This window comes from Leucoraja erinacea, chromosome 7, assembly GCF_028641065.1.
Source record: "Leucoraja erinacea ecotype New England chromosome 7, Leri_hhj_1, whole genome shotgun sequence".
Classification (NCBI taxonomy): domain Eukaryota; kingdom Metazoa; phylum Chordata; class Chondrichthyes; order Rajiformes; family Rajidae; genus Leucoraja; species Leucoraja erinaceus.
Window position 1 is genome coordinate 39,717,043 of NC_073383.1, and position 21,918 is coordinate 39,738,960.

Consider the following 21,918-nt stretch of genomic DNA (forward strand, 5'->3'; position numbering starts at 1 on the left):
CCATCGTCAGTCCCTATGTCACCCCTCGTAAGGGACTGAATTTCATCCCTCACCAACTGAGCTATTCCACCTCCTCTGCCCACCTGCCTGTCCTTTCTATAGGACATATGACCCTGAATATTCAGTTCCCACTCCCGATCCTCCTGCAGCCATGTCTCTGTAATCCCCACAATGTCATATCTACCAATATCCAACTGAGCCTCAAGCTCATCCACTTTGTTTCTTATACTTTGTGCATTAATTTATAATACTTTTAATCCATTACCTTTCACATTGATTCCTATTTCACTTGGCCATGCTCTCCCATCCCTTCGTGAGCCTTTTGTCCCGTTAATTCTGGTGTCTTTCTTAACTTTTCCTATACTCTCTTTCCCTTTAACTCCATTCTTGTATTTCCAATTTGTCTCCTCCCCCCACTATTTAGTTTAAACCCACCCGTGTAGCAGGCATATAGTATGATTTGTTGGATAGCACATAAAGCAACGTTTTTCACTGCAAATTCTAATTAGACAATAATAATAAACAATGACCCTACTTTTCTCAGCAACACCTACTTGGCTGAAGTTCCAGTTGTGATGCCATAAAAATTTTATGTTGATTGATAGATTGAACTCCTATGTAACTCCTTCCTTGAGCTTCGTTGCCTCTCTACTGCTCCCTCATTTCTGAAATTGTGGCAGCAAACTCGCTTGATTAACAAATCATTTGGCCATCCCCTTGTGTACTCTGTAGTTTAATTTATACTTTTGTCAGGCACTTCAAAATCCTTCACTGTTAAATCCTCCAGAGGCACATACGATAGTGGTGTTTGAGAGGCTCTGAGATAGGCACATGGATGCACAGAAAATGTAGGGGTATGGATCACGTGCAGGCAGAGGAGATTAGTTTCATTTGGCATCATGCTTGGTATTCACATTGTGGGCCGAACGGCCTGTTCCTATGCTGTACTGTTCTCTGATCTAAATGCAATTACGTTTTAATTCTGGGCCCTCACTGAACAGACATGCTTGGGAATCCAAATTGAGTTTAACTTTGGCCATGTTTTTGTTGAGTGATAGCCCTTGGGAGAGATACAATACTGTAATCCTCATTAGGATGTTGACAAAGTCAGGACAGGAGATCCTGAAAGCGAAGGCAAACCCCAGTCCATTCAAACGTCTCCACATCATTTTGTAACATATTTGCTTTGATTTAACGCAGAAAGAAAATCTGGAATTCATGATCTCAGAACATTGCGAAGTGATTTACAGCAAGGAAATACCTTTGAAGTTTAATGCTATGATTTCTGCCTGAATGATGTTGACACTATGGGATAAGTACTGGAGAGAACATCAGCAAGAACACGAACTAAAGACATTAGCTCTCCCCAGCTGAAAGGTCACTGGCGGGACACTGGATGTAGTGAAGGGTCGACCTACTTGTCATCTGGCAGCCGTAGACTTCAAAACGCAAGGAAATGCCGTTTGTCCAGACCTGAGGCCTAATACGAACAAAGCGAGCGACCACAGGCGGGGTCAGCGTGTTCAACACCACCTCGTTACCATCCGTGTTGGCCGCAAATAACTGAGGGGAAAAGGGTATGCGTTAGTCCACTCATAGACACAAAGTCACCCTTTCCTTAGCTGGTTCTAAATCATGGGAGGCATGCAGCACACAAACAGATCCTTCTGCCCATTGAGTCCATGCTGACCCATTTACACAAATCCCCTTTAACTCTTCCCCCCGTTCTCATCCGTTCGCCTTTCCCCACCTCCCCATTTCTATCACTCACTTACTCACTAGGAACAAATATTATCAAAGAGCCACACCACCCTGGCCATTCTCTCATTTCACTTCCACTTCCACCATTGGGAAGAAAGTACAAGAACCTTGAGAACTGTTACCTCCAGGTTCAAGAACAGCTTCTTCCCCTCATCCAACAGGCTCATGAACCACCCTGCACAACATTAACCACAACTCTACCTCAGCACCAATGTATGGCACAATGGTAGAGTTGCTATGTTACAGTGCCAGAGATCCGGGTCCGATCCTGACCACGAGTGCTGTCTGTATGGAGTTTATATGTTCTCCCTGTGACTGCATGGGTTTACTCCACCACACACTCCCCACACTCCAAACACGTGCGGGTTTGTAGGTTCATTGGCTTTTTCACACATAGAGAGTTGTGAGTTGTGGAATTCTCTGCCTCAGAGGGCGGTGGAGGCCGATTTTCTGGATACTTTCAAAGAGCTTGATAGGGCTCTTAAAGATAGCGGAGTCAGGGGATATGGGGAGAAGGCAGGAACGGTGTACTGATTGTGGATGATCAGCCAAGATCACATTGAATGGCGGTGCTGGCTCGAAGGGCCAAATGGCCTACTCCTGCACCTATTGTCTATTGTCTATTGCTTCTGTAAATTGTCCCCTGTGTGTGGGATAAAACTAGTGCATGGGTGATCATTAGTGGAAGTGGACTCAGTGGGCCTAAGGGCCTGTTTCCACGCTGTATCTCTAAAACTAAAACTACTACGGACATTACACTGCTAAGGTTGCACTATGACAGACATTCCCAAGGGAATACTGTATGGTGGGTTTAATCAAGCACCTGGAACCCCTCAGGTCCAGTTTGCCCTTTACTAAAAATGTGGCGCAAGGATCTGGGAGTGCTGGTGCCTCATGCACAGAGCATCAGCAAATGTGATGACTGGTATTTTGTCATGAGGGTATCAGTAAGACATCATTGACCAAAGGTGATGGAGTTGAAGGAACAGCGTGCTCCAGAGTACACACACAGGCTGTTAGAAGCAGAGATCTTGAAGAAGTGGTTTTAAGTAACACTAGAATTGATGAGTTCAGTTGAGTTTAGAGATACAGCGCGAACAGGTCCTCGGCCCATCAAGTCTGTACCGACCAGCGATCACCGCACACTAACGCTATCCTACATACTATGGACAATTTCACAATTTTACCAAAGCCAATTAACCTACAAATCTGTATGTCTTTGGAGTATGGGAGGAAACCAGAGATCCCGGAGAAAACCCATGCAGGTCATGGGGAGAATGTACAAACTCCATACAGACGGCACCCGTGGTCAGGATCAAACTCAGGTCTCTGGCGCTGTAAGGCAGCAACTCTACCACTGCACCACTGTGTTGCCCGTTAGTTGGTGGGCGGTAGAGGTTTGGTGGGGGTGTGTGGGCTGGGGACGGAATATTAGAAAAGGTGCATGATTGGTGGGAGTAGAATGGTTTATAGATTGGTGAGCTCAGGAAAAGTAATTTTCTGATTATGTTTGACAATGTTTGTCTTCCTGATGTCTCCTTGTTGTGGGCCCCAAGGAGGTTTACTAATTATTGAGGCCTTCCTGATGGTGGGATCCATTGCATGGAGGATTTCTCTTGACTGTGGTATGGGGTGTCCAGTGGCAGTTGAAGAACCAACAGTGATTGAGCTAAGCAGGTGGTGGTTAGGATGGGGGAGGTGGAGGATGGGTGGTTCGGAAGTTTAATGGAGGGGGTGTCAAAGGTTCTGGAGGTGAGTTAAGGGAATTGGAGGTTGGATACTAGATAGCTTTTTGAGCCTGGAAGAAAGACAGTCCTTTCCTTCTCCCTACACTATCCCACAAGTAGATGAGATAAACTTCCAACAGTGTCATTGGATATCTGCATATCAAGAGAAGTGTTATGGGGAGAGATCAGGGAAGCAGAGATTAGGTAGATCTTGAGGAATGGCAGAGCCAGCTCAAGAAGCATGCACCATACTCCTGCCCCTGTTTCATTCTCACTGTTTCCCTTCACCACCATGTGAAGGAGAGGTTCCGAGTTCATGAGAGGTTGGCAATGTCAATTTTATTGGGTGTACACAACCAATTGAGTAACCGCAATGGGTGACAGATGAATCAGGATGGCACAGGTTGGATTAGCTTGTTGAAGTGGGGTGGAAATGGGACCATCCTGGAGAGGGTGGTAATCTCCACTGCCCACGCAGTTGCAGCCCCATTCATCCCCTGCTAACTCACCCCCCACCAATAACTGAGCTGGAATGAGAAGGGTAAATTGAAAGTCCATCGCTTAATCGACACCTTATACAAGTACGATTTTCTCAGCTAAGAGTTAAAGGACGTATGACTTTCTAAACGCACAGCGCCCGTTTTGTTTTGTCTGCCGCTGGTACCATTTATGGGGAAGAGTGAAAACATTACAGCTCGTGGTCCCAGTAATTAAACTAACCTCTGCTTTTAGGGAGCAGTTAATTCAGGGTTGGTTCGAGCAGGCTGTGTGAATATAAATGGACTAATTATGCATTTGAATGCTGCTTGAACTGATGAATTTAACTTACAATTCTAACCTTTCCAGCACAGTACCTCTGGGGATGAAAGGAATTCAAGGAAATCTCGTGGAACATTAGTCTTATTCAAACGAGCAGGGCTGAGGTTAGCCAGCAGTGAGATTTACTGACTTTTCCTTTTTGTTTAAACTGTAACTAGAATGTGGCGCAGAGGAATTTTCCATGAGAAGTTCTAACCCAGCCCCCACTGTACATGCTCTCTCTACAAAGGGCAATCTACCTCTGGTTTCATTCACGTCCTTGACAATTATTTTAACCTTTCTGAAACCTGGGATGAATTGAACCTTTGCTCTGTATGTTGAGTGATTGGTTTCTGGTTTTACACTGGTCTTAGCATTAGATGTATCACAGAGCTAGAATGATGTGCAATTGGATACTCTTCTTCTCCCTCCCAGGCAGTCCCTTGGGATCAAGCACAACTTGCATCAGCTCCAATTCTGCAGCGACTGAGGTGGCTGAAGTGATCACTGTGAAACCACAGGCTCATTGGTGATACTGCACTCGGAGTATTGCGTACAGTTCTGATTGCCAGGCTGTAGGAAGGCTGCCACTAAGCTAGAAAGGGTGCAGAAAAGAATCGCAAGGATGCTACAGGACAGAATGGCTTAATTTATAAAGACACCCTTACTTTGATTAGTAAGGCTGTCAGGGGTTATGGGGAGAAGGCAGGAGAATGGTGTTGAGAAGGAAACATAGATCAGCCATGGTTGATGGATCGATTGGCCTAATTCTGCTCCGAGAACTTATGAATTTATGAGAGACTGTTTTGGCTGTGATTTTTTTCCCTGGAGTGTAGGAAGCTAAGGGGGGATCTTATCGAGGTAGATAAAATAATGAGGGGCATAGATAATGGCACAATCTTTTTCCCAGGGCAGGGAATTCTAAAGCGGACATAGATTTAAGGTAAGAGGGGAATCATTTAAAGGTTGGTGGTTATGTGGAACTAGCTGCAGGGGAAGTGGTAGAGGCACGTACAATAACAACATTTGAAATATACCAAGACAGGTACACAGATAGGAAAGGTTCAGAGAGATATGGTCCAAATGGGACTAGATCAGATAGACATCTTGTCAGTCTGGATGAGTTGGACTTAAGGGTCTGTTTCTGAAATGTACAGCTCTATGACTCTGCAACAGACGGATAGTGGATGAGCAATTTCTGAGATGGTATGCTCTTTATTCCACTCATACTGGCTTCTGTTCTCTTAGAGAATGAACTCAATATATTCACTGCCATTTTCAATGATCCTTCTCCCTTTATGAGCCAAGGATACTACTGCCACTGACTGCCGTTAAAATGATGCAATTGTACCTGCCTCTACCACTTCCTCTGCAGCTTGTTCCTCATGGGGACAAATATTTAAATGCAGTAGGTTGGCGGTGGGTGGGGGGCTTAGGCAGTCCTCCCGAGATAACGTAGGAAGTCTCACCATCAGTACCACAGTTTAAAGAGGTGATCTCACTATTGTGGCGCAGCGGTAGAGTTGCTGCCTTACAGCCCTAAAGCAGCAATCCTGACTTGTCTGTACGTTCTCACTGGGCTTTCTCAGAAATCTTCAGTTTCCCCCCCACATTCCAAAGACATACAAGTTTGTAGGTTAATTGGTTTGGTATAAATGTAAAAATTGTCTCTAGTGTATGATAATGTTAATGTGCAGGGATCGCTGGTCAGTGCAGACTCGGTGGGCTGAAGGGCCTGTTTACCTGCTGTATCTCTAAACTAAACATGACATCACCTTCCTGATCCCCTTTCAAAGGGCTGAATTCAGCTTCCAAAATTCCAAAGTAAGAGTTAAAGACATCACATGGATCCTCAAATGGATGGGGTGTTCATCATTCATGCAACATCCATTCCCACCACAGCTGCTGCCTGACCTGCTGAGTTCGTCCAGCACTTTGTATTTTGCTCTACATTTTTTCACTTGTTTTCAACTGAAGATTAAGCAATGACAGTAATATTTTACATGGAGCACTCCCAGAACACTTCAGTGGATCGTGCTCATGTCTAGTCTAAAAATAAAGCACATAATTAATTCAGCTCCATGGGAGAGGAGATGTGGTTTACCCCCGAGACCTATTTTTCACAAGCACCTGCTCCAGTAAAGGGGTGTCAATGAAAATTGTGTCATGAATGAAATCTTGCTGCCTTGTGTACAGATGTCCCTGGTTACCCAAGGTATTTTGCAACATGTGTGCCAGAAAGCTTTGGCATTTAGCCTGATCCTGCCTTTAGGGTCTTGTTTGGGTCATGTTTCAATGGACTGTGCTCTGATTCCACAGCTGCCCCAGCTCTATCCTCCCTAACCCAGAACACTCAATCCAATTTAGTTCAAATTATTTCCTTCTATGTTTTAATTCCATAGCATGTTACAGTGGCCAGTTACAAGGTGGTGCAGCAGCAGAGTTGCTGCCTTACAGCGCCAAAGACCAGGTTCGATCCTGATTACAGGTGCTGGCTGTACGGAGTTTGTACATTCTCCCTGTGACCTGCATGGGTGATCTCCTGGTGCTCTGGTTTCCTCCCACACTCCAGAGACGTACAGGTTTGTAGGTTAATTGGTTTCGGTAAAATTATAAACTGTCCCTTGTGTATGTAGGGGTGTTAGTGTACGGGGATCGCTGGTCAGCGCGGACCCGGTGGGCCAAAGGACCTGTTTATGCGCTGTATCTCTAAACTAAACACTAAAAAACGAAACTACAGTCAAGGCTGCAGTCTAATGTACGTAACCTGGCCTCTTTAAATTAGAATTTAGATATATTAGGAATTTTGAAAGAATTGACACTAAACCAATATTGCAACAGGAAATTGAGGGATACACTTACAATATATATATGGGAAGGAATCCCAAAGGGTTCCCAGTGTAAAAATCCACTGAAAGCTGATTACACTTCAAATCATCTGTCTCCCCAGAGAATGGAGTCTCGGTGTCAATCTCCATGATGTTCCCCCAAGCAAAAGCCCAGAAGGAAAAAAAATCCAGTAGAGCTCATCATTTCTTTGAATCCTTTTATTTATGACGATTGAAGATTGAGGTAGTTTGATGAACACAGAACGGTGGGGAGACACATGCAGATTCTTTGGAGGGATGGTAGGTGGGTGGGGCGTAAAGTAAAAATGGGGGATGTGGAATAGGGATGGGTGAGTGACACCAAGTAGAGGGGTGGTGAAAGGGAATGGGAATGGGTGATGAGGGCAGGGAGAGTGTGCAGGGTGAGTGAGGGGCAGCTGGGTGTATGAGAAGGGGATGAGGTTACCTAAAATTGCCAAATTCAATGTACATGCCTTTGGGTTGTAAGCTACCCAAACGGAATATAAATGCTGTTCTTCCAGTTTGTGTGTGGCCTCACTCTTTAATGGCAGAGGCCAAGGATAGACAGGCTGATATGGTAATGGGAAGGGGAGCTCAGCTACTACCTATCCACCTCTCCTTATTCTGGATCCTGGGCCCCCATTTTACTTAGTTCATTCCAATCTACCCACTATCCCTCCCTTTGGTTTTACATTTCATTCCCCACCTTCCTTTCTTATCATATTCCACAATTTGCTCCTGCAATCATCTCTGGTCATAACTTCTCCACTTATCACCTGCAACCTTCGTTACTATCTCCATATTTCCCTCCCCCACTTGACTCATCCGCCAATCAACTGCTCCACCCAGATCAATTTATCATTTGTGTAGGAAGAAACTGCAGATGCTGGTTTACACCATAGACACAAAATGGTGGAGTCATTCAGCGGGCCAGGCAGCATCTCTGGAGAGAAGGAATAGGTGGCGTCCCGGGTCAAGACCATTCTTCAGACCCTTCTCGACCCGAAACTACCTATTTCTTTTCTCCAGAGATGTTGTCTGACCCACTGAGTTACTCCAGCATTTTGTGCCTATCTATATTTATCATTCACAAGCTTTTGCCCCAACCTTTCCCCTCACCTCTTTCTACCAACCATCTCCCCTCTATTCCGTCAAGCTGATGAAGGATCAAGACCTGAAATGTCGTCCGTTCACTTCCCTCCACAGATGCTGCCAGCCCTACTGAGTTCCTCCAGCATTCTGCTTTTTGCTGAAATATTAAACTGGATTGTGCCCATAAGCAGAAAGGGCATTTTTTTTTTTTTTTCCCTTTTCTCACTGATTTGCTCTCGTATCTTTGGTTTTGCCCTTATACTTTCCTGCCCCCCCCCCCCCCCCCCCCCCCCCCATCCTTCGCACAATAGAGGACCTGTATCCCACAGTCAGCCAGGTACACTGTGAGGGGCTGATTGTGAAACATTACTTGCTGATTTTGACAGAGAATGGCTGCAAGGAGGCCCCTTGTGTGAAGTGATTGCTCCCTGGTGCATTGCTACAGACAGAGATTACCAGATCATTATCACAGTGCAGCTTTATAGGAGCTTGCCACACATAATTTGGACATCTCATCCCCTGCACCACCACAAGAACTATTCCTCCACGAGAATCCCAACAATTTGACACGTTGTATATAGAAATTCAGGATTTATTTTCCCTTTTACCTCTCGTCAGTGATTTGCTGTTGTGTTCCTCCAAGGTCTCAAATGTCACCGGGGTAGTGTTGACAACCGCACATTAACAATGAGGTGGGCTTCCCATGGGGCCTAAAGCAAGTGCAACTCTAAGTAATATTCCAGCTGCCATCATTTAATCAGGGACATTACCGCAGAGTACCTCTCCCCGCTCCCTCGATCTTTGACCTCTCACCCCATCCACATGACTCACTGCAAACTCCAGGTCGACACCTACCTCTCAATACTCTTGCACTCTGCAGAATGAACGGCAGGGAAGGCAGGATTAACACTTTAATTGGGAATGTGAGAGAAACAGCAGGTGAAGTTCTACATTTCACATGCCTCAAACTATTTACCGAGCTATATTTCTCAAAGAAATCCTCATTGTCTAGACGAAAGATCAGCGGCACAACTTTATAATTCCTGCTGTGTTTTGATGCTTGTAATATTATCTGGGACCCTTCGGATCCAAGGAAAATTCTCATCCTTGTAAGGTGACTCAAAAATCAAACAACTAAAAGGGAATGTAAACAAACTTCTCACATCTCATTCCTTATTCCCGCTTAAGTTGAAAAGAATGATTTTTGTTTAGGCGACTGTAGGGATTGATTGATTGTTACTGAGCTAAGAAAGCGAACTAACATCAGCAGAAAAAAAGTCCATGGTTAACTGTCCTTTAGTTTTAATTTAGAGATGGAGCAAGGAAACAGGCCCTGTGGCTCACTGAGTCCACACCGCACATCCATCACCTGGTCACTAGTTCTATATTATCCAACTTCATTATCCTGTAATGTTCTATGTACTATGTTCCTCTCCTTTCTTGCCAAGCACCACTACTGAAAAACAAAATGCAGGGCAGAACAGGTTGGAACAGGACACTAATCACCCTTTCCAACTGATCCACACATTCAGTTCAGACGATGAGAACGCATTATAGCCGCCTCGGCCTCACCTTGTGGTTCTTCCCTTGTCGGTAGGTCATCCAGTCCTCACCGTTGGAGCTCACATCCAGCTTGTAGCTGCTGACATAGTAGGTTTTGGATGTATCCACAGAGATCGCCCCCTGGGTGGCAATGCCAGTCAGGATCTTTAGAATCCCCAGGTCCACCTACGCGAAGAAGGGAATCAAACATCAACATGTTAAACAAAAGAAAAACACATTCTTCTAACCTCCCGGCATGTTCATAGACAACAGTGAAGACCTGATGCCAAGCTGTTATCGTTTTGCACTCACTCTATCAGATTGTCTTATTCTCCTGTTCCCCTTTATTAATCAATCTAGGACCTTCAAAATAAGCTATTCGGAAAATAAACCCAATGGTTTTAGGCTTAACTAGTCACTAGGGTGTTAGGCCACAGAGTCGCAAATAGACAGTCTGGATATCCGTAGTGCTTTGGGAACCAAGACTAGTCTGGTCTCTCAAAGAGGCGGAAATAATGATGGATCAGATCACTTACCTTGATCTGAAAGCGCTCGACTAATATGGAGATTGAAGATCTCCCAATGAACCAACCCCAACCCTTAACACAGTTATATGAAGATGGCCAGGACAGAGTAGGGTCCATTATTAACTGGACTTCTCCCTATCTCAGCACAAGGCCAATATCATGGATATAGCTACATCCAACTTTTGGGGCCTTGAGAGAGACAGAGGCAAAATTAGATATTTTGAGCTATCTCCATTCAGTTTTCGGCAGCACTGTGGCAGGATTCCGTCCACACCCAACAAGGTACAGCGGCCACTGGAGGAAGGATGGCAGGATGCGGAAATACCATGAATCCCACCAGCGGTTAAAATGCTTACGCAGGCAATTATTAGCAAACTAGCTGGAAGCAACACTTGAGCAAACCGACATCTGAGACTGTACCAAAGTTGAAACAATTCATCAACAGCAACTCACAAATAATTTTGTCGTAAAATGTTGGTGGGTGGTGACGGGGGAGGGGGAGGAGGCTGCAAAGTGGAATTATTAAACCACACCTCTCACTGGAAAGCCGAGTGGTGCAGTTAATAGAACTGCTGCCTCACAGCAACCCCAATTAACCAGGTTCAATGCAGACCTCAACTGCTATCTGTGTGGACTTTGCACGCTCTTGCTATGTAATAATGTGGGTTTCCACCGGGTGCTCCAGTTTTCCCCCACATCCCAAAGATGAGCGGGTTGGCGGGCTAATTATCCATTAGTGTGTAAATGAGTATTAGAGTCGGCGAGAATGTGCGAGGAATGTGCAAGGGATTGGAGCCCTGCAGTTCCACGAGCTGTCCAACACCAGGAGCATTCTTCACCTCCTGGTCATGTCTGCTGACGGCTAGTTGATAAGAGTTTGGTTGCTACAACTATCTGATAATTCCAGGGCTGGGCTGACTGTCAGGACGGTGAAAGTGGACCGGACCCACCTGGTGCTATTCAATGAGCTGCATGCATATATTGCTCTGCAGGAACTTTGGTCAAACACTTCCTGCCGTTTACCAATGAATGAGATGAACACACACAAACACAAGCCACTTAGTCCAATACGTCCAGGATGCTACATATGTTGCATCCTAATCTCCTCACCATGATCGACATATCATTTCTTTCTTTTCTCTCGTGCATATATCCCAAATCCTTTCAAAACTATTTTCCCTGGCTACACTACATTATGCAATGAATTTCCCATCCTATTGTTCTCTGGATAAAGAAAAGTCTTCTGCATTGCTAATTGGAATTATTAGTCACAATATATTTGTGGCTCCTAATCTCTGGACTCTCGTGCAAAGGGAACATCATTTCGCTGTTTATCCTTTTGGAATCACTCATAAACTTATGGTCGTCCCTGATAACACCTCTCTTCTCTGTTATTCCCAACACTTAAAGTACCAAGTTCCATTACTGCAATATCAAATTCAACTCACAGCTTTAAAATTATGGGTTAAGAGATACAGGAGTTGCTGGCAAGGTCAGCATTCATTGCCCGTATCTTACTGTCCTTGAGAAGATGGTGGTGAGCAAACTTCTTAAATCAATGCGGTGGGTGTTGGTTCTGCTGGAGGTACTATCGGGGAGAGAGTTTCGGGATTTTGATGCAAAATTGTGGATGGGTTCTAAATCTTGGCGCTCACTGTCTTGCAATGGAAAGTCTGACGTGTTTAAAGTTGCATGCATCAGCTATCTCTGCCCTTCAGAGTGCTGGAGGTTGTGGGTTTGGCAGACTTCAAAGAAGTCTTGCCAAGTCGTGCATTGTCCAAAAATTAATCTGCAGTGCAGCTACAGTGCAGCATGGAGTGGGGGAGCGATGTTGAGAGAGGTGAGGGAGCTGATGCTTGGAGTAGTGGGGTGGAGGGGGGAGCGGTAATGAGGAGGGGTGCAGTAATAGGGGGAGGTGTTTGAGGTATTGTGCAGGGGTATGGAGATGGGGAATGGTGAGGAGATGGGGAGGGGTGTTCGAGATAATGGAAAGGGGCGAGGTGATGGGCTGGGGTGTCTCAGACAATGGGGAGTGGGAAATCTGAGGCATGGGAAGGGGTGATTAAGGTAATGGGGAACAGGGGGGCCTTTAAAGATGTGGGGAGGCGTAGAGCTAATTGGGGTGATGGAGAGGAGAAAATGGATGGGGTGAATGGTGGAGAATGGAAGTGTTTGAGGTGATGGTTGGTGATGCTTGAGGTAGCAAATGAAGAAATGCTATTGTACGGGTATTTTACGATCGCTGTTCAGAGCGGACTCGGTGGGCTGAAGGGCCTGTTTCCATGCTATATATCTGAACTGAATTGAACTGAGTAAAGGTTGAGGTTGGGAGGTTGAGGTGATGGTGATGATAGGAATGTAGCTAAGGCCCAAACATATCTCAAGGCCTTAGGGAAGCTGAGATTCGCTATCACCATACTACACGAAATCAATTTTATTGGTGATTTCTAGCCAGCTTTAGCTCCCTATGCACAAGGCCCCTGAATGGACCAACTATGACTTTGGCAGAGGTAGTAATCTTTGGAAGACGCAATGATGAGACAACATTTACATCTGGAAATATCACTGGACGTACAACCTCCAGCCCCAGCTGCATGCCCATCTTTGGCCACCCAACATGTCCTCCCTCCCTAACACCTGCCGTCCTCAAGCTGATTGGTGAAAAATCACTCACTTTCCAACCTGAATGGTTGTATCTTAACAGTCACTCAAACTGAAATTTGTTTCCATCTATTTTTCTAACCAATGAACAACATTTTACAACTTTTATTTTAAATCCTAGAGATTGGCCGTTAACTGCACGGTGATCCAGTGGAGCCAGGAGCTGATAGGAGGTGGGAATGGAGAGGGTAAGAAGTGGGTATGCTCAGCCTACCTGATGCTGATTCACCCTGCCTGAGAATAGAGTAAGGACTTCAAGATCAATACAAGAGTAGATTCAGCAAAACAAATCATTCAGTTTAAAAGCTGCAATGAATCTTTTGCCAGTTTGCACAAAGCCCACAGTCTGGAAGTCCTAAGTACTATTGGTTAATGGAAGTGGATCAATGCTAATTTAAATGCTCTAATGGATACAGCATCACAGGAAAAAAAAGAGAGAGAGAGAGAACGTTGGAGGAAATCTGAATATTGGGTGGGTGGGTGGTGGTGGTGGGGGGGGGGGTGGGGTGGGGGGGTGGGGGGTGGGGGGGGGGGGACTCATGAGGTCACAGGGAGGATGTGCAATCTCCTCACAGACAGCACTGCAGGTCGGGATTGAAGTGGAACTGAGTCAGTGAGTGCACCACTGTGCTGCCCATCTAAACACAATGGATAAACACACACTTGTGATAGGTTTTGTTAAGAGAGTTGGTGTCCAGAGATTCATGTGCAACAATACCTCTGCACGGCCACGAGCACAAAATGGTTTGTGTTTGCACTGTGTGGCCTCTATAAACCCCAGCTCTGGAAATGTCAGTATGGTTATTTATAGTCATGAAGTCATACAACATGGAAACAGGCTATTTGGCCCAACTCCATGCCGACCAAGATGCCTATCTACGCTCATCCCATATGTCCACATTTGACCCATATCGTACTAAACCTTAGGGGGCACCGTCCAGTTGTGTATGGCTGCCCTACCTGCAGCTCTCTGTTTGTCCGCTTCTTTTTTTAATCTTTAGTATGTTAAATAGTGTTTGTTTTTGGAGGACTAGACTTTTTATGGGGGGGGGGAATGGGGGGGAGGGGGAAACTGCTTTTCCTAGTCCGTACCTGGGCGGAGAGGCGGCATTCCTCCTTCGACCCGTCCTCGCAGCCTACCATCGGGTCCGGAGCGGCCTTTCCTGAGGGGACCGGCCAGAACCACGGCTTCGGTGGCGGCACAGCGCTGGAACATCTTCACGGAGCGGAGCGGGCGATGCCTTGCACGGTTCGCCGCGCTGGAGCTTCGGCATGCTGAGGCCGCCGATTGAACATCGCGATGCTGCGGGTCTGCGAAGTGGCCAGCCGTAGGCGGCGGCGCTGACTTTAACATCGGGAGCCTGGGATCTCGTGCTGAGATCATCAGTGGTGGAGCTCCGTCCAGCGCGGTCTGTCGGCTTCGGAAGCCGCGGTCTCCGGTAAGGAAGCGGCCGTCCCAAGTGTCCCAAGCCGCTGAGAGGGTTCACCCGACACTGGAGCACCATCACCCAGTGAGAAGGGCCTGAAACATCGGCCCCATAGGACTGCGGAGGCCTCAATAGGCTCGACTGTGGGTGGACAAGGGGATGGGGGCTGGACCTTGTGCCTTCCCTCACAGTGGGAACCATTGTGGGGGGATGCTTTTATGTTTTATGTTAAACTTCTTTATAATGTTGTGCTATATTCTTATTAATGTGTTGCAATGGCAACTTGAATTTCACTACAACAATTGGTGTATGTGACAATAAATGAACCTTTGAAACCTTTCCTATCCATGCACCTGTCCAAACGTCTTTTATGTTGTTATAGTATCTGCTTCAGCCACTTCCTCCGGCATATTGTCCCATATACCCACCGTCCACTGAGTGAGGAAGTTGGGCCTCGGTTTCCCCTCTCATCACTTGTTCTTGATTCCCCAACCCTGGGGCAAAGACTAGGTGAACCCACCCTATCCATGCCAATTATTATTAAATAATTAAAGTAAGGAATTTGACTTAAGGAAGCACCTTTCATCACTGCAAGACATCCCATAGCACCTTAACAACTAACGATGCACAGCCATTCATGAAGGGTGGGTAACATATCAATTTGCTGCAAACCTTCACACTGATAGTATCAAGGGCTGCTGGGTGAGGAATAATGTTGGCTGGGAATCTAGACAAACTCTCTAGTTCCTCTTCGAGTATTGCCATAGGAATCTTAAATCAACATTTCAGATTTAAGTAATGTCTTCCCTGAAAGGACAGAGTCAACATCAGACATGTTGAAGTCTCTGGAATGGGATATGAACATTCAGCCATCTTACCATAACCCAAATAGTTCTCAAATTGGATGTGTGATTGTAATGTGAGCTCTTACACAGCAGAAGACACCTGCAGCCCCTTAGCAGCCAGCAGGTCCATTCCTGCAAGTCTTCCAAACATCTGTTCATATGTATGGGCTGTGCATAAGTTGGGCGTACATAAACCGGGAAGACCTACTGTGTATACTTAACATTGGCAAACACAATACGATCTCAATGTGGTGGGAGTTCATTAAGTTGGGTTGTCGTCTCAATTGCCTGTCCTTCACTGGGATCTACGACTGTTTCATTCAACCAGCTCAGCAACCAACATGTTGAGTAGATCATTGGTCAAGGAACATTATCTGTCCCTACATTAAAGATTGTGTTGGGTTTCTATTCTTCAATTGGGTTCCTTGACCTACCTGGATCCATTCCTTGGTGGTATCTTCGGCTGGTGTCCAACCGTTGATGTTGTGATTGAGTCGACCTTGGCTTGCTTCCCAGTTCCCAGACATATAGGAGGACGAAGCCTTGATCTGCATGTTGCTGATCTGACCAGATTCCATACCCAGCGGGCTGTTGCACTGGGAGGCTGCAAATACAATGAAACAACTGTAACCTTTGTCCCGGCGTGTGGCTGAAGTTAAGCGCTGTGGACTAATGGACATCCACGAAGGATGTCAGGAAACTACTTGGTAAACTGCAATCACGTGAGATGGCTAATGGTGCCTTAAAATTACATTATTTGCATATGTGTGGGCCAAACGGGTTTTATAACAGTTGCTCCATTTGCACCTAAACACTAACCATTTGACATTAAACTCCTTACAGAGTCAATAAGAAAGCCCATCAACCAAGCGCCAGTTAGGTTGAGGTCTACGCTGTTGAACTTCACCCTGGGCAGATTACTTTGTTAGCACCCCCCCTACCATGCAGTTTAATCATGTCAATGCCACATGCTCGACTCACAATCCTGAGTTTCTTTCGTGGTGATGTTGTACTCAGCCGAGAAGCCGTCTTTCGCCACAGCCATATCTGTGTGGAACGTCAGCGACATGATACCAGTATCAGAGCGGATCACAGCTGGGATCTTTGAGCCACAATAGCGACCGATCAGAGGACTCACTGTGGGGGAGGTGGAGAATAAAACAGATGAAGCAGCTTCCAAAAATTATTTCCTTTCTGCACTTGAAACCTTTTACGGATGCCAGAAATGCACATCAATTTGAACTGTAAAACAGGTTAACACATCAGGTGAGATCCTTTGAGGCATCTATTCTTTGGCAGGGTGGAGCGGGCGTTAAACTGCAAGTACTTTTTGGAAAGAATCAAAATGAGCAGTTTTCACAAGTTGTCTCATCTTCCCCCAACCCAACCCAACCAGCAATCTATGTTTAGGAATGAGTCGGAAAGAACTGCAGATGATGGTTTACACCAAAGATAGATGCAAAATGCGGTACCTCAGCGGGTCAGGCAGCATCTCTGGAGAAAAGGAATAGGTGATGTTTCGGGTCGAGATCCTTCTTCAGACTGAAGGGTTTTGACCTTAAATGTCACTTATTCCTTTTCTCCAGAGATGCTGCCTGGCCTGCCCATGTGTTACTCTAGCATTTTGTGTCTATCAGCAACCTATGTTACTCTACAGCCAGTCCCCAAAGTGACCAATCTCTACTGACCCTTCACCTTTGCACACCCAAGGAGTTACATGTGATTGGCTTTCCTTGCCTGGGAAGCTGAACTTTAACCCTTCACCTCACCATAGCATTGCAGCTGAGATGTTGAACCCATGATCCCCAGTTTTAAGGGGTAGGGGTAGTAATGGATGTAACTACAATTCTTTTTTTTAATTTAACAATATTTAAACAGAAGCGTAAGTGGACAACGTAACATTTTCTGCTGTTTCTTTGGCTCTTCTGTGACCACCAACAAACACTCTTACCTTCAGGAAATCCATCCCAGATAGCAAGATGGTCATATTTACATTCGGTTGGCCCTATCTGTAAAGGGTCAAACTCCAGGTCAAAGATCAGCATGGTGAGGGTCACCTCTGACCTGGGCGGAGCCAGGATGATGTAAGTGCAGTAGAGGTTGTGAGGGTACTTGTCGGGAAAACTGGGAGACTCGATCACACCACTGAGAGCCGTGAAATTCTTGGAGCAATCATCTGACCCTGCAAGAGAAAGTAAAAATCAGGCAACTACTCAGAATGTCATTGTACCAAATAAAAACAGGCATTATCTCTGATATCTCCAGACAACATCAATGATTTTTCCCATCGAGTCAAGAGTTGTACAGCACAAAAACAGGGCCTGTGGCTTGCCATGTCCATGTCAACCTTTCCACCCACAACATCCATCCTGTTTGACAGCACTAGGACAGTTCCTTCTGTGCCTTGCATATCTAAGTGCTTGTCTATATGCCTCTTAAATGCTGTAATTTTATCGGACTCCACCATCTCCTCGGGCAGCACCTTCAATCACTCTCCGTGTAAAAACATCATGGAGCCTCAGGGCACTAAGGCCAAATTACTCAACTCAAATGGCCTATGTAACTTGATGATGGCCAGCTCTTCCATGTCAACTTGGTCTGAAGTCAGACCAGCTTCTAATACAATTAATTATCAAGCTGGACAATTGCGGCGAGTTCAACATTCCAATGCAGTGGGTTCCCCATTTACCAGGCAGACACTGCGGTGAGGTGCTACAGAGTCACAAAAAGACACAGCATTGAAACAGGCCTTTCAGCCCACCGAGTCCACACCAATCATCTGCCACCCAGTGACACTCTTCTTACGTTAATTCCACTTTTTATTTTTTGCCGCATTCTCACCAACTCCCTCCCTACAGATTCTGACACTCCTCTACACACACCAGGGACTATTTACAGTGGCCAATTAACCTACTGACCCACATGTCTTTGGGATGTGGGAGGAAACCGGAGCACCGGAAGAAAACCCGTGTGGTCACAGGGAGGATGTGCAAACGCCTCACAAACAGCGGCGGAGATCAGGATTGAACCTTGGTCTCTGGCGCTGTGATCCAGCAGCCCCATTAACTTGCCCCTAGGTCGGGTGTGCAAAGCTGGCAACATGGTAAACTGACTAGCAAGGTCTGGCAATTTGCAACCTGCAACGTGACTCCCTGATGCCTGATTTGAGCATTAATGACAGGCAGCATCACGAACAAGCTGTTAGTTTGCAGCAAGACACAGTCCATTGACTTTGCAGCCCCACCTCCCACCACCTCCCACATGTTAAATACAAAATGCATTTGTCTGGCAGCCCAGCAATGTTGTGTCTCATTGACTCTTAACAACACAAGAGTCTGCCCCATTGTCACAGCATATCACCATAATTGCCACTGATCCCCCAGGATGTACAGTTAAGTGTGTTTGAGTTGAAACGTTGCACAACACAAAGGAATTGAACCCTTTATAAATGACACCAGCTGGCTTGGATCTTGGATCTGGTAAGAGTAGCAAATCACTGACAGTTCAGGCGACTTACAGACCAACTTGAGTTTCAGGCTTTATGGCCTGGATACTATTCCACAGACTTTTGTTTTGCTTTTGACAGATCTTCCTAATAGTGCAATAATAGTAATAATACTGTTTTGAGTGACCACAATATCACATACACTAACACATACACACGCAAGCAGCAACACACACTTATACCCACACAGGCACAATTTATGAGATCTCCATCTGCGTACATTTGGTAGTTATTAGCTCACATGCATGGCAACATAACAAGAGCAGGCCTATTTCCTGCTGCCGGTCTCTCCCTGGTGACCCTTGCTGGGAGTGTGTTTGCCTGAGCCCTGGAAATGGTCAATAGCAACAACCTGTTCTCCACTCTGCCTTCACCAGTGTAATGTCTCTCATGGGGTATAGATCAGACAAAATATAACATCAGATCACGCAGAAGGGCGGCTGACAAACTTGGTCAATGAGATGGGTTTTAGGCAACATCCTGAGAGCGGAGAGAGACAAGGTGAGGGATTTACAGTAGGTGGGATTTCCAAAATCTTAGGTGCTGGCCAGCTGAAGGCACGCTGCCAGTGGTAGGGGGATTAATGGGAGGTCCAAAAAGTCTGACTTGGAGAACTTCCAGAGACAAATGCCTGGAGGAGGCTTCAGGGTGAAGCAGGGAGAGGCCCTGGGTGAAAGTGAACACAACAGTGTGGAGTTTAACCTCTGCAAATCAAGTTAGTGAGCAGAGGGGAACATTTCTTGACTCTTGTTGAGAGCTGGGGCAGGATTAGCCTTGGTTGCAACACTTCCCATGGTCTTGTTTGGAGCAACTCATACACGCTAGGAGGTAGCATTGCTGTGGAGGGTGGTGGATGAGAATAGTTGCCTGCCCCCCCCCCCCCCCCCCAAATCAGCCAGTGCCCCCCGGATACTCTCCATTGTTCTAACCCCCCCCCCACCCCCCCCCCCCTCCCTATGCTGTAAAGATATGTGATTCATTTTTGAAAGTGGCAAAGTACTTTTGTTTCAAAATTGGTGTGAAACATTTCCACTCTCTCCTCACTAATCCGTCCCTCCTCTCTCTATATCTGTGTATTAATGCCTTTCTGTTGTGAAGAAACATGGTTCATTTCTGAAAACGTTGCTTTAGTCTCATGATAGAGATGTGATCTCTTTCCATTCTCTCCCTCTCTCCTATTGTCTGTTCCTCCCTCTCTCTACCAATGTGGATGTGTTTTCTTCTCCATACATATCTCTGCCTTTATCTCTCTCTGATTCTCCATCTCTCTCTAAAAGACAACAAATGGTGGAGGAACCATGTGTCGGGCAGTATCTGAGGAGGGAATGGACATGACATTTTGGGTCAAGACCTTTCCTTAGACTCTGAGGACCCCGCTCAGATGCTGCCCGACCTGTTGCTTTCCTCCAGCATGCCTAAGATTTCCGCATCTGCAGTTCCTTGTGGCACTCTTTCTCTCTATCCATCTATCTGTCTGTGCTCTCTGCCTGCCTCCCCCCCCCCCCCCCCCCCCCCCCCCCCCCCCCCAGCTGTTCAGCTGCTCTTCCTATTCCATCTGCTATGGGCTGATTTTCACTCTTCACTCTTACTGTCGCTTAGTTTTTCTGTAGAGGGGAATGTTTAGAAATAAATAATGATTCATATGTCTTGGCTGCCAATCGGCTGCAGAACATAAACTCAGAAGTACAAGAAAATTCAAGGAAAAGAAGCATGAGATGTGTTACATATTTATCCCCCTCACTAATGGCGGTTCCACGATTACTTAAACATAAGCTATGTTCTTGGCTTACAGGGCTGTCCCACTCGCGAGTTTGCCCTCGACTCATACTCAGGCAGTATGGTCGTAACACGAGGTCCTAGGAGGTCTTTGTAACTCTCCTTCATGCTCGAGAGTAGTCCCCGTGTATTCGAGGCCTCAGCTAGGTCGCGGCGTATTTTTCAACATGTTGAAAAATGCCCGCGAGTAAAAAAGGTCGCCTTGGAAAATATATACTTTTTTTACTCGTAGTCGAAGTAGATTGTAGAGGTTGGCATGTTATTCGTAGGTAATCGAGGGTAGTCGAAGGTAATCAAAGGTGGTCGAAAGTAGTCATAGGCAGTCTTTAACATAGTCGAAGGGAGGTCGAAGGAGGTCTTCTACCTAGTCGAAGGAGGTCTTCAACATGACATTTTTTCAAACTCTCCTAAACTCTTCTAAACTCGCCAATTAGACCCCTTTAAGCTTCAAACACTGAACAGACCAATGAGTAAATCCAGCACTTTTGACTGGCCTGATTTGTTTATAGTCTCTCATGACAGGCACAATATACTGAGCTTTCCAAATATACTTTCTGTCGATTGTCTCCCCCTTTGTTTCGTTCCTGCCTTGCAGAGCTTACAACCTCCTAGGGCGCTGTACTGTTGCCAGTCTTTCTAGTGGGCGACACGGTGAGCCAGTGGTACAGTTGCTGCCTTTAAGTGGGACAGGGGCATTACAGCACCATGTTTACTGTACATGTTCAGTTGTGCTGCTGCAAGTAAGAATTTCATTGTTCTTTCCACGACATATGACAATAAAACACTCTTGTCTCTCTTGACTCTTGACTGCTCACTCGCAACCAAATGCTGGCCGAGAAAGATAGTCACTGAACCTGTGACCAGTGGTATGGAGTGGACCACCAATCCAGACACATGTTTCTTCAAATCCCACTGCAGCAGCAACGGAGTTAAAATTCAAGCAATCAACTAAATCTTGAATAGATAAGCCAGCCCTGATGTCAATATACATGGCACCGTGGTTGAAACCCTGTTACGTTCCCAAATGTCCTTCAGGGAAGGAAAATCTCCCATCCTCACCCCACATTCTCCTAGCAACACATTCTCCCCACAATCAGATTCTATCACTCACACATATAAAGGACATTAAGATTAGTGAGCCAGGAGAAGCAATTCAATCCATCGTCTTCAAGCTGGAGAAATCTGAGCTCTTTAGAATAGTCCCAGTTCTCGGTTCTAACTTTTCACCCTGCATAAATGTACATGTCCCAACGACGACTGTGGAAGATACATTGCCATTAGAATGGTTCCTCACTAGCTGGTGGTGAGGATGGGATGGCACCAACAGAAGGATTGCTGAATGCCCCTCATTGCTTCACAACTTCACAAGTTTAAGTAGAATTAGGCCATTCGACCCATCGAATCTACT

General features: G+C 45.9%; 1 protein-coding gene across 2 annotated transcripts in view; it reads right to left on the reverse strand.

Annotated features, from left to right (window-relative positions):
* Window positions 1-21,918, reverse strand: part of LOC129698908 (neuropilin-2-like) — a 90,724-nt gene that overhangs the window by 39,439 nt on the left and 29,367 nt on the right. For both annotated transcript variants that reach the window (XM_055638335.1, XM_055638336.1), the window contains exons 4-8: window positions 17,181-17,411; window positions 16,211-16,366; window positions 15,664-15,833; window positions 9,800-9,955; window positions 1,419-1,563 (exon numbers count right to left, since the gene is read on the reverse strand). In XM_055638335.1, coding sequence (XP_055494310.1) covers window positions 1,419-1,563; window positions 9,800-9,955; window positions 15,664-15,833; window positions 16,211-16,366; window positions 17,181-17,411 — 858 coding nt within the window. The remainder of the gene's footprint in view (window positions 1-1,418; window positions 1,564-9,799; window positions 9,956-15,663; window positions 15,834-16,210; window positions 16,367-17,180; window positions 17,412-21,918) is intronic.